The sequence below is a fragment of the Cyphomyrmex costatus genome, unplaced genomic scaffold (genome assembly GCF_001594065.2).
Source record: "Cyphomyrmex costatus isolate MS0001 unplaced genomic scaffold, Ccosl1.0 scaffold15, whole genome shotgun sequence".
Taxonomy (NCBI): domain Eukaryota; kingdom Metazoa; phylum Arthropoda; class Insecta; order Hymenoptera; family Formicidae; genus Cyphomyrmex; species Cyphomyrmex costatus.
In genome coordinates, this window is record NW_017275499.1 from 301,793 (window position 1) to 320,711 (window position 18,919).

At 35.4% G+C, this 18,919-nt stretch overlaps 2 protein-coding genes across 2 annotated transcripts; one reads left to right on the top strand and one right to left on the bottom strand.

Annotated features, from left to right (window-relative positions):
• The first annotated feature begins 3,650 nt into the window (after positions 1-3,650).
• On the top strand, positions 3,651-6,455 carry LOC108783418 (UMP-CMP kinase). The gene is made up of 2 exons (XM_018551981.1): positions 3,651-4,105; positions 6,040-6,455. The coding sequence occupies exons 1-2, from the start codon at positions 3,779-3,781 to the stop codon at positions 6,316-6,318; spliced, it is 606 nt and encodes a 201-aa protein (XP_018407483.1). The 5' UTR covers positions 3,651-3,778; the 3' UTR covers positions 6,319-6,455.
• A 1,544-nt stretch (positions 6,456-7,999) lies between these two features.
• Positions 8,000-17,360, bottom strand: LOC108783434 (uncharacterized). Its single transcript, XM_018551998.1, has 5 exons — positions 17,143-17,360; positions 16,349-16,556; positions 10,708-10,890; positions 9,171-9,352; positions 8,000-8,194 (listed from the first exon to the last, which is right to left on the bottom strand). Exons 2-5 carry the CDS (start codon positions 16,392-16,394, stop codon positions 8,144-8,146), a joined length of 462 nt encoding a protein of 153 aa, XP_018407500.1. The 5' UTR covers positions 16,395-16,556; positions 17,143-17,360; the 3' UTR covers positions 8,000-8,143.
• Positions 17,361-18,919: the final 1,559 nt, after the last annotated feature.

Consider the following 18,919-nt stretch of genomic DNA (forward strand, 5'->3'; position numbering starts at 1 on the left):
CATCTCACCGCTCTGCGCGCAGATCAAATGTCGCTCGAGCATCGTGCGACATTTGAGAAGTTTGATGCACATTTTGAGAAGCATTTTGATTGGTTGAATTTACGATGTAAATAGAGCTGCGATATTACACAGAGGGATTCGTCAATCCACGCGCGGTAAGAGTCGTTGTCGAGCACGTTGCTTCGCTTACGACGCGGCGTCGTAGGAGGTCACATGGCACCGTTGCATGTTAGGTTTAACGAATTTATGAAAATGCGACAGCATCGGTAACCAATAGGATCGAGATTCCAAAGCGGTGATGCAGTAGACGCGCGCGGCGATACGTTGGAATGTAACGGTTGAGCCCGGATATGGCGGTGTTGGCGTCCCACGTGGTCGACACGTTTAGTGTTAAGCGGGGAGCACAGACTTTTGCATAACGCATAAACCATATACATAAAGAATTTGATTGGTCCATTGACTCATGCATAAGAAAATGGGCCAATGAAATTCTTTATGCACATGCTTTATGCGTTATATAAAAGTGTGTGTTGGGGCTCTTACAATTGGAATAAGTTGGGAATTCACTTATAACTTTAGTAATTACTTTTTACCTGTAGGTCCTCACAAATTACGATACGCTTGCAGCTTGAATCCTTCCTTGGTGGATTTGAATACTGGGCCAGTACTTCACGAACCTCGTGTTCGTAGGTGAAAGAAGTAAACTGAGGAAGCGATAATAGGGACGTTAAACAAGTTCTGTTCCGATTTCATAAAATACAATTATGTATATTTTATACTAATTGAGTTCAATTACAAAAGAAAATTAGAACATATGCTTACAGCGTAATTCAATTAAATTAGTGAAGTTTTACAAGTTCAATCTTAGAATTAAGGATAATAGAATTATTACTAATCGCATTTATTACTACTTGAATTCTTATTATTGGAATATTGATAATCTTATATTTATCAGGCTAATTGTGATTAAGGATATAAATTCTCTTAGAAATAATGCTACAAATTACGCGAATAAAGAAATAGAAAAATAATTATTTAATTCACTTATAACTAGAGCTTGTTTAAGTGAGTTAATTGAATTGTAATGCGTAAGAGAACCCGGTGTGGATTTGAGTTAGGATATGAGAATGGATTTTGAATAAAAAAATTCACACGTGGTCTTACACAAAGGCGTCGCAGGCGATGTCCCAGGTCCCAGGAGAACGAACCGCACAGTTGGAGAGCCGGAATCAGAAAGAACGAGGAATGCTTTTCCGAAAGGGTTGAGGATCCGTCGCCCTACTCCCACGCGTTTCAGGAAGGGATTTTAAAGCCCATTCTACATTGATCGTATCGTAGGCGTCGCAGGTCACAAATTTATTGCAACAGCCAATCCGATGTGTCAATTAGAAGTCTCACGACGCTTAGGGCTATGGCAGAGAACGAGACGTAACATGCGTAGTCGTAACGTAAGGTAAGGCCATGAAGGAAGATATAAGGAGACTCCACTCAGTCTCGCCAGTCTACAAAACATGGACCCATTTTAGGTTTCGAGTTCAGTTTCCGATTCTCAACACTCGCAGCGCTCGTGAATTTAGTAGTGCTGTGCATAATAAGTGCGAGTAAGAGAAATGATCATTTCTCTTACTCGCACTCATCAGAATTGGAAACTGAACTCGAAACCTAAAATGGGTCCACTTTTATTTTACGGAGTGGAGTCTCCTTATATCTTACTTCCTGGGTAAGGCAGAGAAAAACGTAGCTGTCGTAGTAGTGACTGCCAGTCTGCTAGTCACTACTGCGATAGCTACGTTTTTCTCTGCCTTACCTTACGTTACGACTACGCATGTTACGTCTCGTTCTCTGCCATAGCCCTTACGATGCTACGATACGACCAATGTAGAATGGGCTTAAGGCAGGTTCTCTTGTGACGACGCTCTCGTCAACGCGGCTCTTAGATTATTCGCATGTAAAGGCGGCTTTACACTACAAGATCGCGGAAAAATGTTGCGCGGACGTAACAAAAAGCAGCCTGAGGGTGCAGTCCCATGGAGCGTATCGCGCGTATCGCGGATTAGCGGATCGCCAATCACAGAATTTTTCTGTTAGATCTGTTTACAAATTTTGTAAGCAAATCTAACAGAACGATTCTGTGAAGAGCAGAACCAATAACGAGCATTCCGTGTTTCTAGAGAATCTCGTGATTGGTTCTACTCTCGTTCCGCGTTACGCTATTCCGCTGCATGGGTTTGCACCCTTACGCTGCATGTAAAAGCAGCCTGAAGTCTCGTAAACTCACTTTAAAAGTGAGGTTATAAACCTGTGTTGTTATTTGTTAATTTTACCAAAGGCTGTGTTCCAAAATTGTTTGTCAGCGCTGACAGCACTGTCAACACTGTTCCAAAAATCATCGTAGCACACTGTGACAGTGCTGCGAGAGAGCAATGACGTCACTAATTTTGTCGTCACTTCCTGCTGTGACTGCTGCGGCTATCGAGGTGAGGCAGCTACAGCACAAAGATGGTGGCATCGTTCCAAAATGAAAGTTGCATTTGCATGAAAAGCATGCTTACTAAAATTGAAACGCTATTGGTAGCATGCACTTATGACGACATACACGCAGCACTGACAATAAATTTTGGAACACAGCCAAAGTAAGCAAGTAGTGACGTCATTAATTTGAGTATTTCATACTCAGCTCACTTCAGACTCACAACAGTTTCACTTGGGTGTAAATGGAAAGCAACTATTAATCCCAATTCACTTCAAAATGAAGTGAAATTTCTTGGGTGTAAACGGATCAGTTTCGACTGATTTTAATCCTCTTTTCTCAGCAGAGTAGAGCTAGAGACCTAGAAAACAGAGATGCGTCATTGAAGGGTATGGCTTGATTGGCTGTCTAAATCACGTGATCAGAGAGCCATTTTAATTCACTATTGCATCTAATAGATATAGTTTTATAACGTATGTACATATATATAGAGAGAAAAATTTAGACAATACAGTGTCAAAGTGCAATAAAAAACTATTATTATGGTGTAAGTATTCTTATTTGTGTGAATATTTAATATCGGACTTAACCTAACCTAATCTAATCTCTCTACCTTTTGCATCAACTGTCATCAGCTTATTGGTCAAGAGCACTTATATTGAATTAAAATGGCGGTGGTTACCTAACCCAACCGACGCAATGTCGCATCTCTGTTTTCTAGGCCTCTAAAAATACTTAAGAGCATTAAAATAATCTTACGAAATGAATCGAATGAAAAAGGCAATACATTTGATAGAACATATGATTGAATATAACAAATAAAAAAATAATTATACATGTTTATATATTTGAATATTGATGATTAATAAAATTTTCATATATTTGAGCAATTAGTGTCATTTTTAGCTTTAAATTTTATTTTAATCTACACATTAAATGTTAAAATATTTAGAATAAATAATATCATAATATCATATCATTATCATAATATTACATATTTCATAAAACAAGACCATACTTCGCAATTTTTACCTACATATTTTTATAACCATATACGTAACAGGCTCTCATCTTCTCACCTAGCTTGGGCAGCGTCAGGCAGGTAAGGTTGGCACGGGTACACAATAGCGGACCAATCACGGGCCGTTCGCGGTTGGCGCATCTTTGATTATAGGTCTTTAACAGGGACAGGCTTTCTAAATTCTTAGCGCCTTTAAAAATGGCGCCAGTATAACTGCCGCGTGTAATGGACTTGAGAGTCTTGAGACTGATCGATGTGTGGCTGGTGCGCGACGTTGTATCCGCACTATGTCTGCTGTGACGACGCAAAAACCGGAGGTGGTGTTCATCTTAGGCGGTCCGGGTGCTGGCAAAGGTACGCTCTGTCGCTACATTGTTAAGCATTATGATTATGTTCATCTGTCGGCCGGTGATCTGTTGCGTGAGGAACGTGCCAAACTCTGCTCGGAATATGGTGAGCTCATCGAAACACATATCAGAAACGGTACAATCGTCCCTGTGGAGATCACCTGTAGCCTCATCGATCGCGCCATGCAGACTTCCAAGAATCCGCATCACCGATTTCTCATCGACGGTTTTCCCAGAAATCAAGATAATCTTGACGGTTGGAATAAGGTATCGCCTTATTCGATACATAATACGCATTATTGTCTCTTATACTTATTATTTATCAAAAATTAAAGAAGAATAAAGCGATTATACATTCTATATATCATGCATGAAATGCGACACACTCTTGGATATGTCTGTTGAATGTCCATGTTGTATTAGTTGAATCTGAGATTACCAATAAATTATTATTAGGATTTGTCTCTTACATTAACAACAAGATACATTGATTCTAGTATGTGCAGCTTATGTTTAGAATAGATTAATTTTTCATTAAATTATCTTTTTCTGTTGTCTTAAGTCAATAGGTTTATTATTTAAAACCTTCAGTAATATCACATTGAGATAGAGTTGATAATTAATATAATTAAATATAAACTTTGAGAGAAAAGGACACTAGGAGTCAAGCGCAGATAACTTTACGCAAATGCTAATATATAACAAATAAAACTTTTTCATTATAATAATTGTGCTTACATGTTTCGGTTCATTTATTAACCCTTTTCAGAGACAATAAAATAACATAAATAAAAATAAAAAAGGATCATGATATGTGTAATCACAGTGAGCTCCCTCACAACCAAGAAATCAAATCTGATGTTAATTCCATCTAACAATACATATCATATAAAGGGAAATGAAAAAAATAAATAAAGAAAAAAGAGAAAAGAAACGAATGGTATGCCAAAACTAAGAAAAATTAGATTAATTTCGAGAATAGATTTTTTTAAATTGCAAATATTATATTGGGGGTATGAGGAGGCTCACTATGTTCACAGTGAGCCTCCTCACTCCCGGTATACTATTTGCAATTTTAATCAGGAGACGCGGTAGTGTCTCTGGCCATGTTCAAAAACTGAGAGACACTACAATTAAATCTATTCTCGAAATTAATCTAGATTTTCTTATCGGCAGTTTCTGCATACCATTCATTTCTTTTCTCTTTCTTTTTTATTTAATTTTTCATTTCTTTTTTGTAATATGTACTGTTAGATGGAATTAACATCAGATTTGATTTCATAGTTATGGGGGAGCTCAGTGTGATTAAAACATCTCTTGATTCTTTTTTATTTTATTTTTATTTATGTAATTTCGTTATCTCTCAGGTAGAAGAAAGCTCAACAATGAGTCTTTAGTTTACATTTGCCTGTTAAGTCTAACAACAGTAATTGGGACAATAACTGGAAAATATATTAAAAATTTATGTATAAATTATTATTTATAAAAAAAGGTTCATGGCTGAAAACTACGATACTTGATAATTCAAGTATCGAAGTTTTCAACCATGAACCTTTTTTTATTTAATTGATAATTAAATTAAGAATATATAAATTAAATATATAAATACAGGACTCTTAGTATTCAAAATATACCTAAATAGGTAAAAGACAAGCATCTACATATAATATATCTCCGAAAATGAACTCACCTCTGGGTCCAGAGGTGCCTCCATTGTAGTCAAAGTCAGAAACATGTCATGTCATGATTTATGTATTATCCAACGCATTGCATAATTTTATTAATGTTTAATTTTTGTGTTAATTTTTTTTATGTCAAATATTAACGTTGATTCAATTTTTAATTTTAGTTTAACTGTTATTAGCCTTTTACCTATTTATTAAGAATATATTAATATATATGCACGCACGTACATACACAGTTGTATATATTATGTTACTATATATTTTAATAGCAAAAATTTTTGCATAATGCATAGTACCTAGTGCATAAGAAAATCAACCAATCAAAGATTCTCGTGTCCATGAAATGGAAGGAAACAATTTTAACTGATTGATTCGCTTATGCGCTATACATACGTTATGTATTATGCAAAAATCTATGCTGTGACCTTAAAATTATATATGCTTTCTGATAATCGATTGTAGGAAGTAGACTTTATATATTATAGTTATTTCATGTATGGTATATGTTGATGACAGGTAATGGCTGAAAAAGTTATCCTGAAAGGCGTAATATTCTGTGAGTGCAGTGAAGAAGTTTGTACTCAGCGCTGCTTGAACCGTGGTGCCAGTGGAAGCGGGCGTAGCGACGATAATGAGCAGTCTTTGGTCTTGCGTCATCAAACTTACCTGAAAAACACTTTACCAATCATAGAAATGTATGAACAGCAAGGTTTAGTTTATAAAGTTAATTCTATGAAATCACCGGAAGAGGTTTTTCAGGATGTTGCAGAATTCTTTCCTAAGATAGGATGGTAATATAATAGAATGGTTTTAATAATTCTTTTTTTAACAAGTCAAATATTTTTGGCGCAATAATTTACTTCTATTTTGTAGTGTAGACACTTTTATATGGGATAGCAGTTATATTTTATAGTCTTTTTTTAATTTATGTAATGGTACAGGTTTTTACCTAATTTTACTACTGGTATCAGTATTTTATCTCAATTTTTGCAATACGTTGCAGCTTGTATACTGCTAAAAACATTCCTTCACAAATGTACAATAGTACAATGCGAATGGATAATGATGTCTACAATTGGAATTCGAAATCAATAAATAATCTACCAAAATTGGTAATAGTGATCAGCAGTGAAAATTCTTTGACATTTAATCTTGTACACATAGCATATGTGTTAGAATACATAGCCTATATATTTATAAATAAATATTTAAGCAGTATGTTATATTTTATTAATTGAAAATTGTCAAAAAAATTTAATAATCGTTAGAAAAAAATCGCATATTAATGCGCGAAATGATAAAAAAGAAAATAATAATATGTATTTTACTTATTTGTAAAAATACATTCATAAAAAGTTAATATGTTTCGAGGTATTTTATTTCAAAGTCCCACCTTGCTATTTTTCCTTCAAATTGATCTTCAAATATATGTACGTAATACCACGTATATTTATAATGTTATAATATTTCAAGAGTAAATATAAAACTATATTTCCATAAATTTTTGCATTGTATCTGAAAACTTTTTAATTAACCAACATCAGAGAGAGAAAGAGATTGATTGATTGATCCTTATTAGCTTCAATAGCTACAATGTGTGATTCAATCTAACATAATGCCTATTTATTAGTTTTACAACATACATCTACAATGCACTATTCTTCTCCACTCCTCATGTATGGCACTAACGCTCTCTTAAAGTTTTTAAATCTTTTTCCTTTTCTTATTTCATTCGGTTAAATTGTTATACGTTTTAAATCCATCATAACAACATTCTCTGTTTCTCTCTAGTTTTACATCTTTTAATATGTATATTTCCCTCTGATCTTGTTTGTACTCCTTTCTTACTTGCTCTATCTCATTTTTTTAAATAACCCGAACAATCCCCATTTACCATTTTATGTATCAAAATACAAACATTGTATTAAATAAATTCTTTCTTTAATTGACATAAATTGCAATTCCTCAAGCATGTCTTCAATTCTTGTTCTGTAACTGCACCATAATATAATTATCATTCCCTTATTTTGTAATTTCTGTAAATACTGCATGTACATATTATAATCGTTTAAATTCAGTAATATAGACGAACAGTATTCAACAACGGCGCAATTATGGCTTTGTATACAATGGGTGCTTTCCAATTGATGACACAAGTCGACACAAGTATTCTATCTTCCTTGACATTTAGAGATTGACAAAGATAGAACGACACTTGTGTGTCGATTTGTGTTATCAATTGGAAAGCACTCAATGCACTTCATGTATTTAATAGAAATAAGGATTTATTAAGAAATACGTGCAACACTGTTATTAGTGTTTATGTATGTTATCTTATCTCTACATAATTATTTATATATGTAATATATATATATATATAGAGAGAGAGAGAGAGAGAGAGAGAGAGAGTCTATAAATAGACATAAATATACGTAACAAAATGTATATGTAAACACATTTAATTGAAGAAGGTTGACATTAATTTCCTGTTACTTTTTAAGCACAAGATAAATTTTTTCGTTATTTCAGAGTTGTTTTACGGCTTGTTTGTGCAACAACAAACCTGGCGTATTTGGCGGATCGAGCATGCTTGATCGAAGGGGCCTTGATGAGTCCCTTTCTAAGGATTTTCTTCGCAGCACAGCTGATGTCTAGTTGGGACACTACGCACCTACGGCAACAAGATTAAATGGAACCGCCCTTACGAAAAATACACTGAAATTTTTGGTGTTAACCGTCAATTTCGGTGTTAGTTTAGGGTTTACCTTCAATTTTGGTGTTATTTCGAGTGTTACATTCAAATACTTGGGTGTGATCTCCATTTTGGATATCATTTTCGGTGTTACTGTCAAATGATTGAGTGTTGATTGGGTGTGACCATTAACTTAGGTGTATTAGTTGAGTGTAACCGGTGTTACCATCAAATAATTCAGTGTCGGTTGGGTGTGATCATTAACGAGGGTGTATTAGTTAGGTGTAACCGGTGTTACCGTTAAATGATTGAGTGTCAATTGGGTGTGACTTATAGTGTCAGCTTCAACTTTTGGTGTCGGCACCCAACTTTTGGTGTCGATACCCAAAATTTCAGTGTCACGCGACATAAAATAATCTTTAAATAATATAATGCATCTTTCGATAAATTTTTCGATAATTGAATGTAGATTGGACGTAGCGTCCAACTGAAACTGAATTATTAATTGATTTAAATACGTATATAAGTAAAATATGGTCATATGTTATATAATATATATATATATATATGTACTATAGTATATTATATCTATATAGATATATATAATACTATAGATATATATATAGATACTTATATAGATATATATAATACTATAAATATATCTATAGATATATATATTAAACATTCTCATGGATCCGCAAAATCTTTATAAAATAATGATAACTCTTCTGATATCAGATATGAATTAGATTTTATTAATAAAATATGATTGTAAATATTTATAATAATTGATAAAACCTTATTAATTTTTATATATATTATTATACTTATCTTCATCTTTATATAACATATTTTTCAATCAGTTTCTATTTTATTAACAATTATTAATAAAATATGATTGTAAATATTTATAATAATTGATAAAATCTTATGTCTTGACGAGGATTTCACCGACCTCTTCCTTTTCTTTTTCCTCTTCTTGCCCTCCTTTGTTTTTCTCTGCCTTTTTTAAATCGTCTATCCCCTCAAGCGCCTTAAGACGATCCCTCGCGATTTGTACCTTGTTCCTGTCCGGAGCGATTGGTTGATCGCCGACATAAAGTTCATGACGAAAACGTTCCATCAACATATCATCATCTACACAGAACAGAACATAACGTCACAGCTAAGTACCTCCTATTTCGCGAATAGAATAATGTAATTGTTGCAAATTGTTAACGAATAATAAATGTAAATATTCGTTCATCACCGCCAAATCATTATAGCGCCTTGCACATTTATTGTGCTAGCACAAATAAAATCCATTTTGCAATTATAATTAAGGAATTTTAATTAAATTCTCGTCGCACTCATACATGTCCGCCGAATGGACTTTAAATAGAATATTCGTTTTACCGAGTAAAAATGTTTCTAGAGATATTCCGGCGTTAGCTTTACATCACAGAGGGGATTAATCTCATTGGATATATGTAAGGTGATCCAACATGGAGACAGGATACTTTTACCGCCTTTTATCGCGTACGAGAATGCTATCATGTATATTTTTTATACGCATAATTCGCGCGCATCAGCCAAGTATAATGCGTAAAGCAGTCAAGTACGCGCTATTCACACTCATTTGTAAATCCGCCAAGATTAAAGGAAATTAAGCGAGTTTAATCATCATATCCAGCAATCTCCGTCTGTCGATCATGAGTTCGGGGTGTCCGATTGACTAAGCAAAAGCTTGATTTGCGTTACGATATTAAGAGCGAGTTTGACGCTGCGAGTCCCTTTATTTCGACAGCACGATGTTTCGCAGTAAACGGATTTGTCCGTCAGTTCTATTGAATGCGCGCGACGAGGCTTCATCCGAGCCAGGCACAAGAAGTTTTAAGCTCCCTTTCAAGTGGATAATTGACTTACGTCGATCAAATTAGTATAATGCCGCATAGCTATGGACATCGCGGGGACATCATGCGATATGTGATATGCACAAATCGTTAATTTACGCCGATTCCAATTTGAGATTAATTCAAAATACTTCTTAAATGTAAATATTGTATGTCCAGAATGGACGCGTGATTCGCAAATGGTATGTTAATTAAGTTATCTGTACAATATATATAAACATAAATCGTTGACAAACAATATAAATTGGCGCGTAGAATTATTTAATTTAAAATGAAGTCTCATTTCTCAATAATATACTATTTATATACTGTAATTATTGAGGACGTGACGCACAAATATATTCGGATCGACGAACGAATAAATCATCCAGGTGACGATTAATCGCTGTTAAGCTGAAGAAGCGAAACAAATATACGTTCTGCGAACGTATATGAATGTCAATTGAGTAAAACGGTCGATTTGGAACACGAGATGGAGATTGATACATCGTAGATTCCGCGCCCGATTAATCCCGACGAGAGACTGCTTGAACTTAAGACGTGCGTTCTCACGAACGACTTCACGACGCCGGTTTGTTTAAAGTAGGAGCGATATCTTACTAATCACGCATTTCGGGACGGGTTGATTCCAACCGTCAGCAGTACAAGTCGCTATCTTGTGACCCTGCAGTCTACGGCCCGTCTCGCACCTGTACACAATCTGCCGAGTACCGTCCTTATGACGGTACTCTCTGACGGATCCCCACTGCGGTGGCTGCACCGCAGGACAGTCGCCGAGAATCCCTGAAAGCAAGGAAAACAGGCTTTACGATCGAATCACAAATGCATATAAGCTTATATAAACACTAGAAGCTACGATGGCACGCTGAATTGGCACTTGGACGGAAATTTCACGTGCTATTATAATATCCCACATTTCCGAAAGTCCAGTCCAGCAATATTCAATCAGATTAAACGTATATTAAATTTTATGTATTATATTGTACATATATAAGTATGTAAGAGAAACTGAGAGGATTGCGAATACCGCGGGTAAACGCGAACAACATTATTGCGAAGAATCTTTCATTCCTCACATCCAATTCCAATAAAAGTCATCCGAGATACACTTGCAATTAATGTAGTAGTATAACAAGTAACCGTAGAATGCACTCGCTATTTAAGATAAATACTATTATATGTTTTCGATGGTTTTAATGTATGAGGAGGGAATGGGGAATTGCGAATAGTTAAAGAAAAAGTTAAAGCCGAGATTATATTTATTAATTACAAAAGCCTTTATTCAAAGGATATTAGCTTAAACTAGAATATAATTAACATTTATGTATATTATTAATGTAAGTGTAATTTTAAACAAAAATCAAAACCGATTCAGCATTGCCTTCCTTATATGGCAACGATACCTAATTTCAAACGGCAAAGATTTTGTATTTTATTTAATAAAATTATAATTACACATTGATGATATATAAACAATAATGTTGATTATTGTGTAGTTTTAAGCCAAATAATTGGAGAATTTTTTAAATAAAGATTTTTATTAATCGCGCGATAAATAATCGATAGCGTTATTTAGCTTTTTCCTTAAAAGTTTAGTCCCCCCCCCCCCACCTTGGAGGCCTTAAAATTTTACCTTATTTTGGGAGATAATAATTAAAAAAATCTTTTTATATATATTTGTTGCTTGTATTATGGTGTACAAAATTGTCAATAATTATACAAAAAAAGAATGGCGGCGCTGCAGCACGTTTTTTGGAGGCCTGCTTATGATCGACTTCAATAAGGAATAGGCGAGAGAGAGAGAGAGAGAGAGAGAGAGAGTAAAAGTGAGTTCGTCGTTATGGCGATTTCCTCAATTGATTATTACAAATCAATTGGGTCTCGAACTATCGATACGTTTCATCCCTGCGTTCTCGCCCGATACCTTTGCGATAATTATTTTTCAACTTCTTTCCATAATTGAATAACATAATCATAAAACTTGTATCTTTTTAAGTTTCTGCGGGACTTTAATGAGAAAAGCATCATTATTATCTTAATGTTTTATTACCTTTTTTATCACAGAAGAGAGAGAGAGGGACAGAAAGATTCAATAAAAAGATACAGTTCAAAAATGAAACTGTCGCAAGAAACGTCGAATTTTTAAATAGAATCTTCGCTTCCGTTCTTGCTCGTTTTCGTGAACATTCGGTAAACTCGACGCTCTTACGTTTTGTTTCAAAGTCGGGAAGTAACGCGTTATTATTTTCGTCACTTTTTTAGGTGTGTGTGTGTGTGTGATTCATTACTTCTTTTTATAACAGTAATGGAAATGGTAACGTCGTTACATTTTTACAGCAGTTACTTTATTATCTCTTATTATAACTATTCAATAGATTATTGCATCATTTTTAATTGACTAGAAATGTTTTATAATAAGATTTTGAATATTGATTCACACAATTAATTTGAATATTAACTATTAATACTATTAAATAATGTAATTTTTAAATCTAATGTCTTACATACCTCAATGTCATAAAGAAGTAACGAAAAAGTAACGATCTTACTTTCTAAGTAACGGTAATAGTAATGCGTTAGTTTTTAAATTAATGTAGTAACAAATAATAGTAACGAGGTATTCTTTTCTTTTGGCAAAAAATAACTGCAATGGTAACGTGTTACTCTCATACAGTATAACGTTCTCAAATCCTAATTTCTTTCGCGTTTCGTGGGAGGATTTTCTTCCGCTTTCGATCTCTCTCCGGCCGATAATCGCGAGTAAAAAAGCGCTTAAGGAAACCGACGCGACGGAAGAAAGACACGCGAGTCTTTCGACAAAAGTCTTTTAGCCTTAAGGATTGCGAAACGGCGCTTTGAGCTTGCAAGCCCACCGCTCGTGCAATCGATGTCGGGTAGGAGAGAAACATGCTATTACAGCGAAGCGGAATTTGGGGAATGGAGTCCGCCTGGAGCAGCCGGTCCATGGAAAGAACCAATGTACCGTGAGAAAGCGAACCCAGTCGAAACGACAGAAATGTCGATGGTGATTCCGGGGGTGAAACGACGAGCGACATGCGGGATGCTGCGGGAAAACGCTGATCCCCGAGGATCCTCCTCGTATATAAACGTACATTTTTACTCTAATTGTCTGTCCTATCAGTTTCAAATTAATGAAAGAATAATAGAAAGGTTCGCACAGAAGTAGAGTATTGGTTTCCAAGATCGGCAGAGAGTTACGTCGTAATTGAAGGAAAAATGGCGGAATAATTGGCTGCGTACCGTAAATGACAAAGAACGCGGAAAAGCGATGATATATATATATATATAAATAGTAGAATATCGCGCTATAATAACCGGTTCTTTGACGAATTAAAAGCTAATTTTCTCTCCAACTGCAACTCCAAAAGGTACCACTTGTTCTCGCTTCGATGAAACGCCGGAAGAATTAATTTCGCTCCTGCACGTTCTCTTATTTTTCCTCGAAAGTTTGCGACCTATCTCGACCATCCTCCGAAATAACCGATTCCATTTCGGTGCGTGCCCGCGTTCGCAAGCGGCGCGGCGCGGAGGGGAAGCCCGGAAAAGCCGCGCGGGAAAATTTAATAAATCCTTGCCGCGCGCGTCTCTCAATTCTATCCGGAGAGATTCACATACGTCCGAAGTTAAATTTCTCTAACTCCCACGGTCTCTCCTATGCGGGCGTCTGCCCGCGTCCGCTCTCGACCCTCGTCTGCTAATAGCGACAAGTTACTTCTGACCCGTCAGACCCTTGCAACGTCTCTATATTTAGATCGGGTCGAACCACCAGAACGACGAGGAAACATAAAAGAAAGCACGCAAGCGGGAGCGCGCGGACGAGATGAGGCGCGATGCGGCGCGGAGAGAAGGACCGATATGCGAGGAAAGCGACTGCCTCGAGATGGCGATATCTCGACAGTCGAAAGAAATCGGATTATGTCCTCCGTGGAGGACCCCGCGCGACTTCTGGCTTGCAGCTGCGTTATACAGAAGTGATTATAAAAACGCCGTCACACTCAAAGAGCCCGCCGCTGCATCTTTGCTGCGTCCTCTCGACGCTCGACAATAACGTGGGAGACAAAAAGTCTGTCGACTCTTCGATGAGCTCGAAGTCGATTCCCTCCCCCCGGCAACTTTAAAGCTGCGAAAGGACCGCGAGAGAATAAAGGCGGCGATTTTCGATAATTAAACGTCAAAGCTGCAAGATGACAAAATATTATAGATATATTTTAGCTTCACTTTAGAATTGACTCGAATTCGTGACTTCCTTAAAAATATTATAATAAATAAAAACGTCGGTAGTTTTATTCTAACGAACATCGAACCGAGCGAAGAATTAATGGACGAAGGTCGATGTTATAGGTAGGACATCGTGGACCCGTGTGGTTTATATTCGTTGCTTCGCGTACCAGAATCGGCGATGATAAGGTCGACGCTGTATATCACAGTCAGACAATATGCGGCAAGAAAAAGAACAGCAAATTTATGAACGCGAGTTCAACACGACGCAGAAGCGTATTTAACGGTTCATGGAACGTTTTTGTTCCTATTTCTGGAGTTTAATTTCTGTATACGGGGTCCTTCGTCGGTAAAAGGTTTCGATGTAGCACGCAATGTATATATACAAAAAGTTATATATATAATTTTTACTAACATTTTCAGTACAATAATCAAAAGAGAACGAGAAACGTGTACGTTAAAATATAAATTTTGTTATATATTCTATGAATAGAATTCGCTACTTTTTCAACTGCAAACTCAATAGTTATGTAAATAGCTATTTGTTTTTTATTTCTTTTATTTTTGATACAAAATCATTCTGCGTCAAACACGCCTGTTATATTATATTTTTACGTTCATTTCGATGGTTCTGCAAGTGGTATTTAATTAGAAATTAGGCTCCCCCAATTTCACTTCCGTCATGTTTGGTCGACTGTAATTGATAACAATTAAATAACGTCGAACGGCAACTGCGAAAATTTAATTTTATGCAAACGTCAGATAAAGTCTTCTTCAATATCCTGAGTTTCTTGAATAGTTAAGTGAATAAAGCGAGAAGAGTTGTTCTGAGTTATTACTAATACAATTTATACTTCATTTGAAAGCGAAGAATGTACTTCTTTGAAACTATAATGACTGAAAAAATTTACTTCTCTTTGCAGACACGAGTTTTTATTTAAATATGTAAAACCTAAGAAATCGATCTCTATGAAATAATAATTCAATAATAGTTCTTTTGTATGATTAAATTTTTGGTACATTTCTAACCCGATAAACAAACTACAAAAGTACATTATAATGTAATATGATATATTAATAATTTTTAAATTTAAATGTAAATAAAGAGCATAAGAGTAAAAAATTAAAATAATCATAATGAAGAAAATTTTCAGATTTTTCTGAAGATGGCTCGATATAGAAGCCGAAACATGTAATTACTGTTAATAACATCAACTTTATTTAAATGTCAATATCATATTATTGTTAATAACATCTACTTCATTTAAATGTCAATATCGTTAGAAACATAAATTTTATTTAAACGTCATTATCTGTATGTGAAAACATCTATTTTATCTTCGTAATATATCATAAAATTTGACATTTAAGATTATTTTAATTTTTGACTCTTATGCCCTTTATTTACATTTAAATTTATTTATTAACAAGAGTCCTTTATACATAATTTTATTAATAATTTTTCACTCAATAACATTATTATAATTAATAATAATTAACACGTTAAATAAGGCGAATAAGAGTCAAATTACAATATGAAATCTAATATTGATAATTTATTCTAATATTATATATTGCGTGATTATATATTGCGCAAAAATTACGTGATATTCTTCGCAATATATAATATTAGAATAAATTATCAATATTAGATTTCATATTGTAATTTGACTCTTATTCGCCTTATTTAACGTGTTAATTATTATTAAAAATAATAAAGTCCTTTAAACCTTCAATTCATTATTATAATTACAACGCAAACGCATGTACGTTGTACGTAACAATTACATTGTGACTAAGAAATTATGATACCGATGTCATGATATTACTTGCGACGTTTACCGGGAATCAACATTTTTCCGATATTCTAAACTCGACTGCGCTTTCTCCAGTAATAATCTTCAGTATGTATCTTCACAATGTCGCGAGAACGGCGTGCGATTAGAAATCAAGGTATTAAGGGCTCAGTTAATAGGCATTTCTGATGTATCTCGTAACTTACCCAGCACCGTCGAGAGGAGTATCAAACAAACCGCCAAGCCACTCATCTTCGCTGATGGATCTGTTGTCTCGTACCACTGAATCGACTTTAACGTCTCCGCCGTTTTATGTATGCTTTATCAGGCCAACTTGGAAGTAGGAAAGGAAGCCGAATCACTTTTCAGCCCTTTTCCTGTTTTTTTTTGATTACTGCTCGCCTTGTGTCCCTACTGAATTGTTAGATAACAGCAGTTTAAGCCGATAAACAGAGATGAGATGTATAAATACAGATTTTTGTGCGCGGTTATTTCGACGACATAAATGTTTGTTTTTATAGCGTCGTAATAATAATAAAGTAGAGTTGAATGTCCGCTAACACGTATTTCCAAAGTCTAGTTTTCGAGAGATAAGTAAGTAAATGCAGCAAATGCAAACTAACAATAACATCACGTTACTGTTACAATTTAATTCCTACAATATAAATATAACACATATTGAATATGTAACAGTTATATTATTGAGTTGTAAATTACAACATTAATGTAATATTACTACATTAGTAGGCGTTTGCTGAAGAGTGATAAAAATTTAGCGCGAAATATCTTAATTGACTTTTTACGAAAAAGTTTAATAAAAAATTAATTCAAACTTTTTTGTACAATTTTTTGTTATACGTCTGCGCGTTTTCTTACAAAGATATACTCTGACATGATAAGAATTCAGTTCCTTCATGGAATCGCCGAGGGATGGAATAAAACTTTGGACTCTGTCGTCTCGCACGGAGCTCGGCTTTTACGGAATGACGCGGAAACGTACCAGCGTTGTGCCCAACGGTGCTTCGGGGGAAGCTTATCTCGCGTCGTCAGGGAAGCGGCAACGCGGATGCTGTGACTGACGCCGGTTATACACGCAGCACGCCAAGTACACGGGACCAGTTCGAGGACCGAGTTAGACTGAACGCACAAGTCCGTGGTTCTCTCTTCGAGTTCTCTCAGCCCTACCTAAGATACAAGGCGTATACTGAGGATGGTACACGGACTCGCCCGCCTCCCTGTGAATAACGTTTTCTTCCATCATTAGCCGTACACATAAATATATACACGCATGGCACGCACATGAGTGCGACACACGCTCGTGTGTACGGCACGATCGATGTGTGTCGCGTGTATCCATCCGAAAGCGGGATCATCAAAGCGAAAATGAAATCATCGGTGAAACGACTGTCGGACTTGATTCGTTGAGGTTTTATCAGGAGAGGAAATTGGGGAGTGTAATATTCCATGAAGAGCATCATCCTCTGAACATTTTATAGACCTGAAAAATTAAAATTGCGCCAATCAACGTGAAAAGAGAATATATTAGTTTTCAAAATTCTAATCAAAATTCCAGAAAAGCATTAATTAGTTTTAGAATAAAACTTATTCTAAAATTTAACTATATATTACATGTCCTATGTTGTGTAATATGTGTGTGTATCATTTTACATTACATTTTACTTTATGTAATTTAAATTACTACTACTATTATTGTTTTAACTATATCTTATTACTTCAAATCTTTTATTTATCTACAACTATAAAAGCTAAACAAATAATTTAAAAAGTAACGCAAATAAATTATCAGTATGAAATATAAATAAAAAGAACACATTTTTTTTTTTAGTTACTTCCAATATGATTTTTCCCGAGCGATAGTTATCGTACAAATACATGTTTTTTGAAAAATTGAATATAGAACGAGTGTGATAGAAAAATATGTTATCAGGAAAAAAATTACATGTATTTCACTGTGGATGGTTATTGAATTCCACGTTGAAAAAAATACTTTTGCATCCCGCTGGCGGGCGAAAATTTTAATTCATTACTCCACTGCATCCAACATGCGCGCGCTACAAATAATTGTGGAATGCAACAACGGTACCGCTGACAATTACGACGACCGCTTTTATTTCGTCCACGGAAATAAGATAATACGGAAATAAGAGGGGGTAGGCCAAAAAGTGACGGCGGATAAACTTTCCCCACTCTTGCGCTTCATTAGTCCTCTCTGTCGCTCTGATAGTCGTTTTCAATTCGTGACTGCGCATGTCAAACAAACCTTGTTTGACATGTGCATTTAATAATGTGCAGTATAATTTCTTTTTACAACTTACATTCTGTTTAAGATGGTTTAAAAAGATTTTTTTTTTAAGTGTGTCCCACGGATGAGGGGAAAACGAAGGTTAAGAACAAGAACTTCTTGGTTATAACCGATGCGCGCATGCGCAAACTTTCATATAATGTGCAATGCCACTGCGCATTGTATGAATAACTGCGGACGTTTTTTGACCTACCCCCACCACGCTAGTTTACTATCCTGGTTCTAGTCTTCTTTAGAGTCCTAGATATCAGAGAAGCGCAACCGGTGTGCCGCATTCTGATTAGCTGAGTGTCAGCCAATCATGACATTCATTCAGTGGTATTAAAAATGGCTGACTAATAGACGATTGGTGGATTTCATATTTCGTCTGCAAACGACGCCATTTTTATTACCTTTTTAGTAATTTTGCGATACTGACTCAAGCCGGTTGCGCTTCTCTGATATCTAGGACTCT

Excerpts from the sequence above, each read along its gene's own strand:
- LOC108783418 (XM_018551981.1), top strand. The coding sequence starts at position 3,779 with ATGTCTGCTGTGACGACGCAAAAACCGGAGGTGGTGTTCATCTTAGGC. Across the intron at positions 4,106-6,039 it reads ATCTTGACGGTTGGAATAAG|GTAATGGCTGAAAAAGTTAT; the intron begins GTATCGCCTTAT and ends TGTTGATGACAG.
- LOC108783434 (XM_018551998.1), bottom strand. The coding sequence starts at position 16,394 with ATGAGTGGCTTGGCGGTTTGTTTGATACTCCTCTCGACGGTGCTGG. Across the intron at positions 10,891-16,348 it reads ACTCCTCTCGACGGTGCTGG|GGATTCTCGGCGACTGTCCT; the intron begins GTAAGTTACGAG and ends CCTTGCTTTCAG. Across the intron at positions 8,195-9,170 it reads AGGAAAAAGAAAAGGAAGAG|GTGCGTAGTGTCCCAACTAG; the intron begins GTCGGTGAAATC and ends TTGTTGCCGTAG.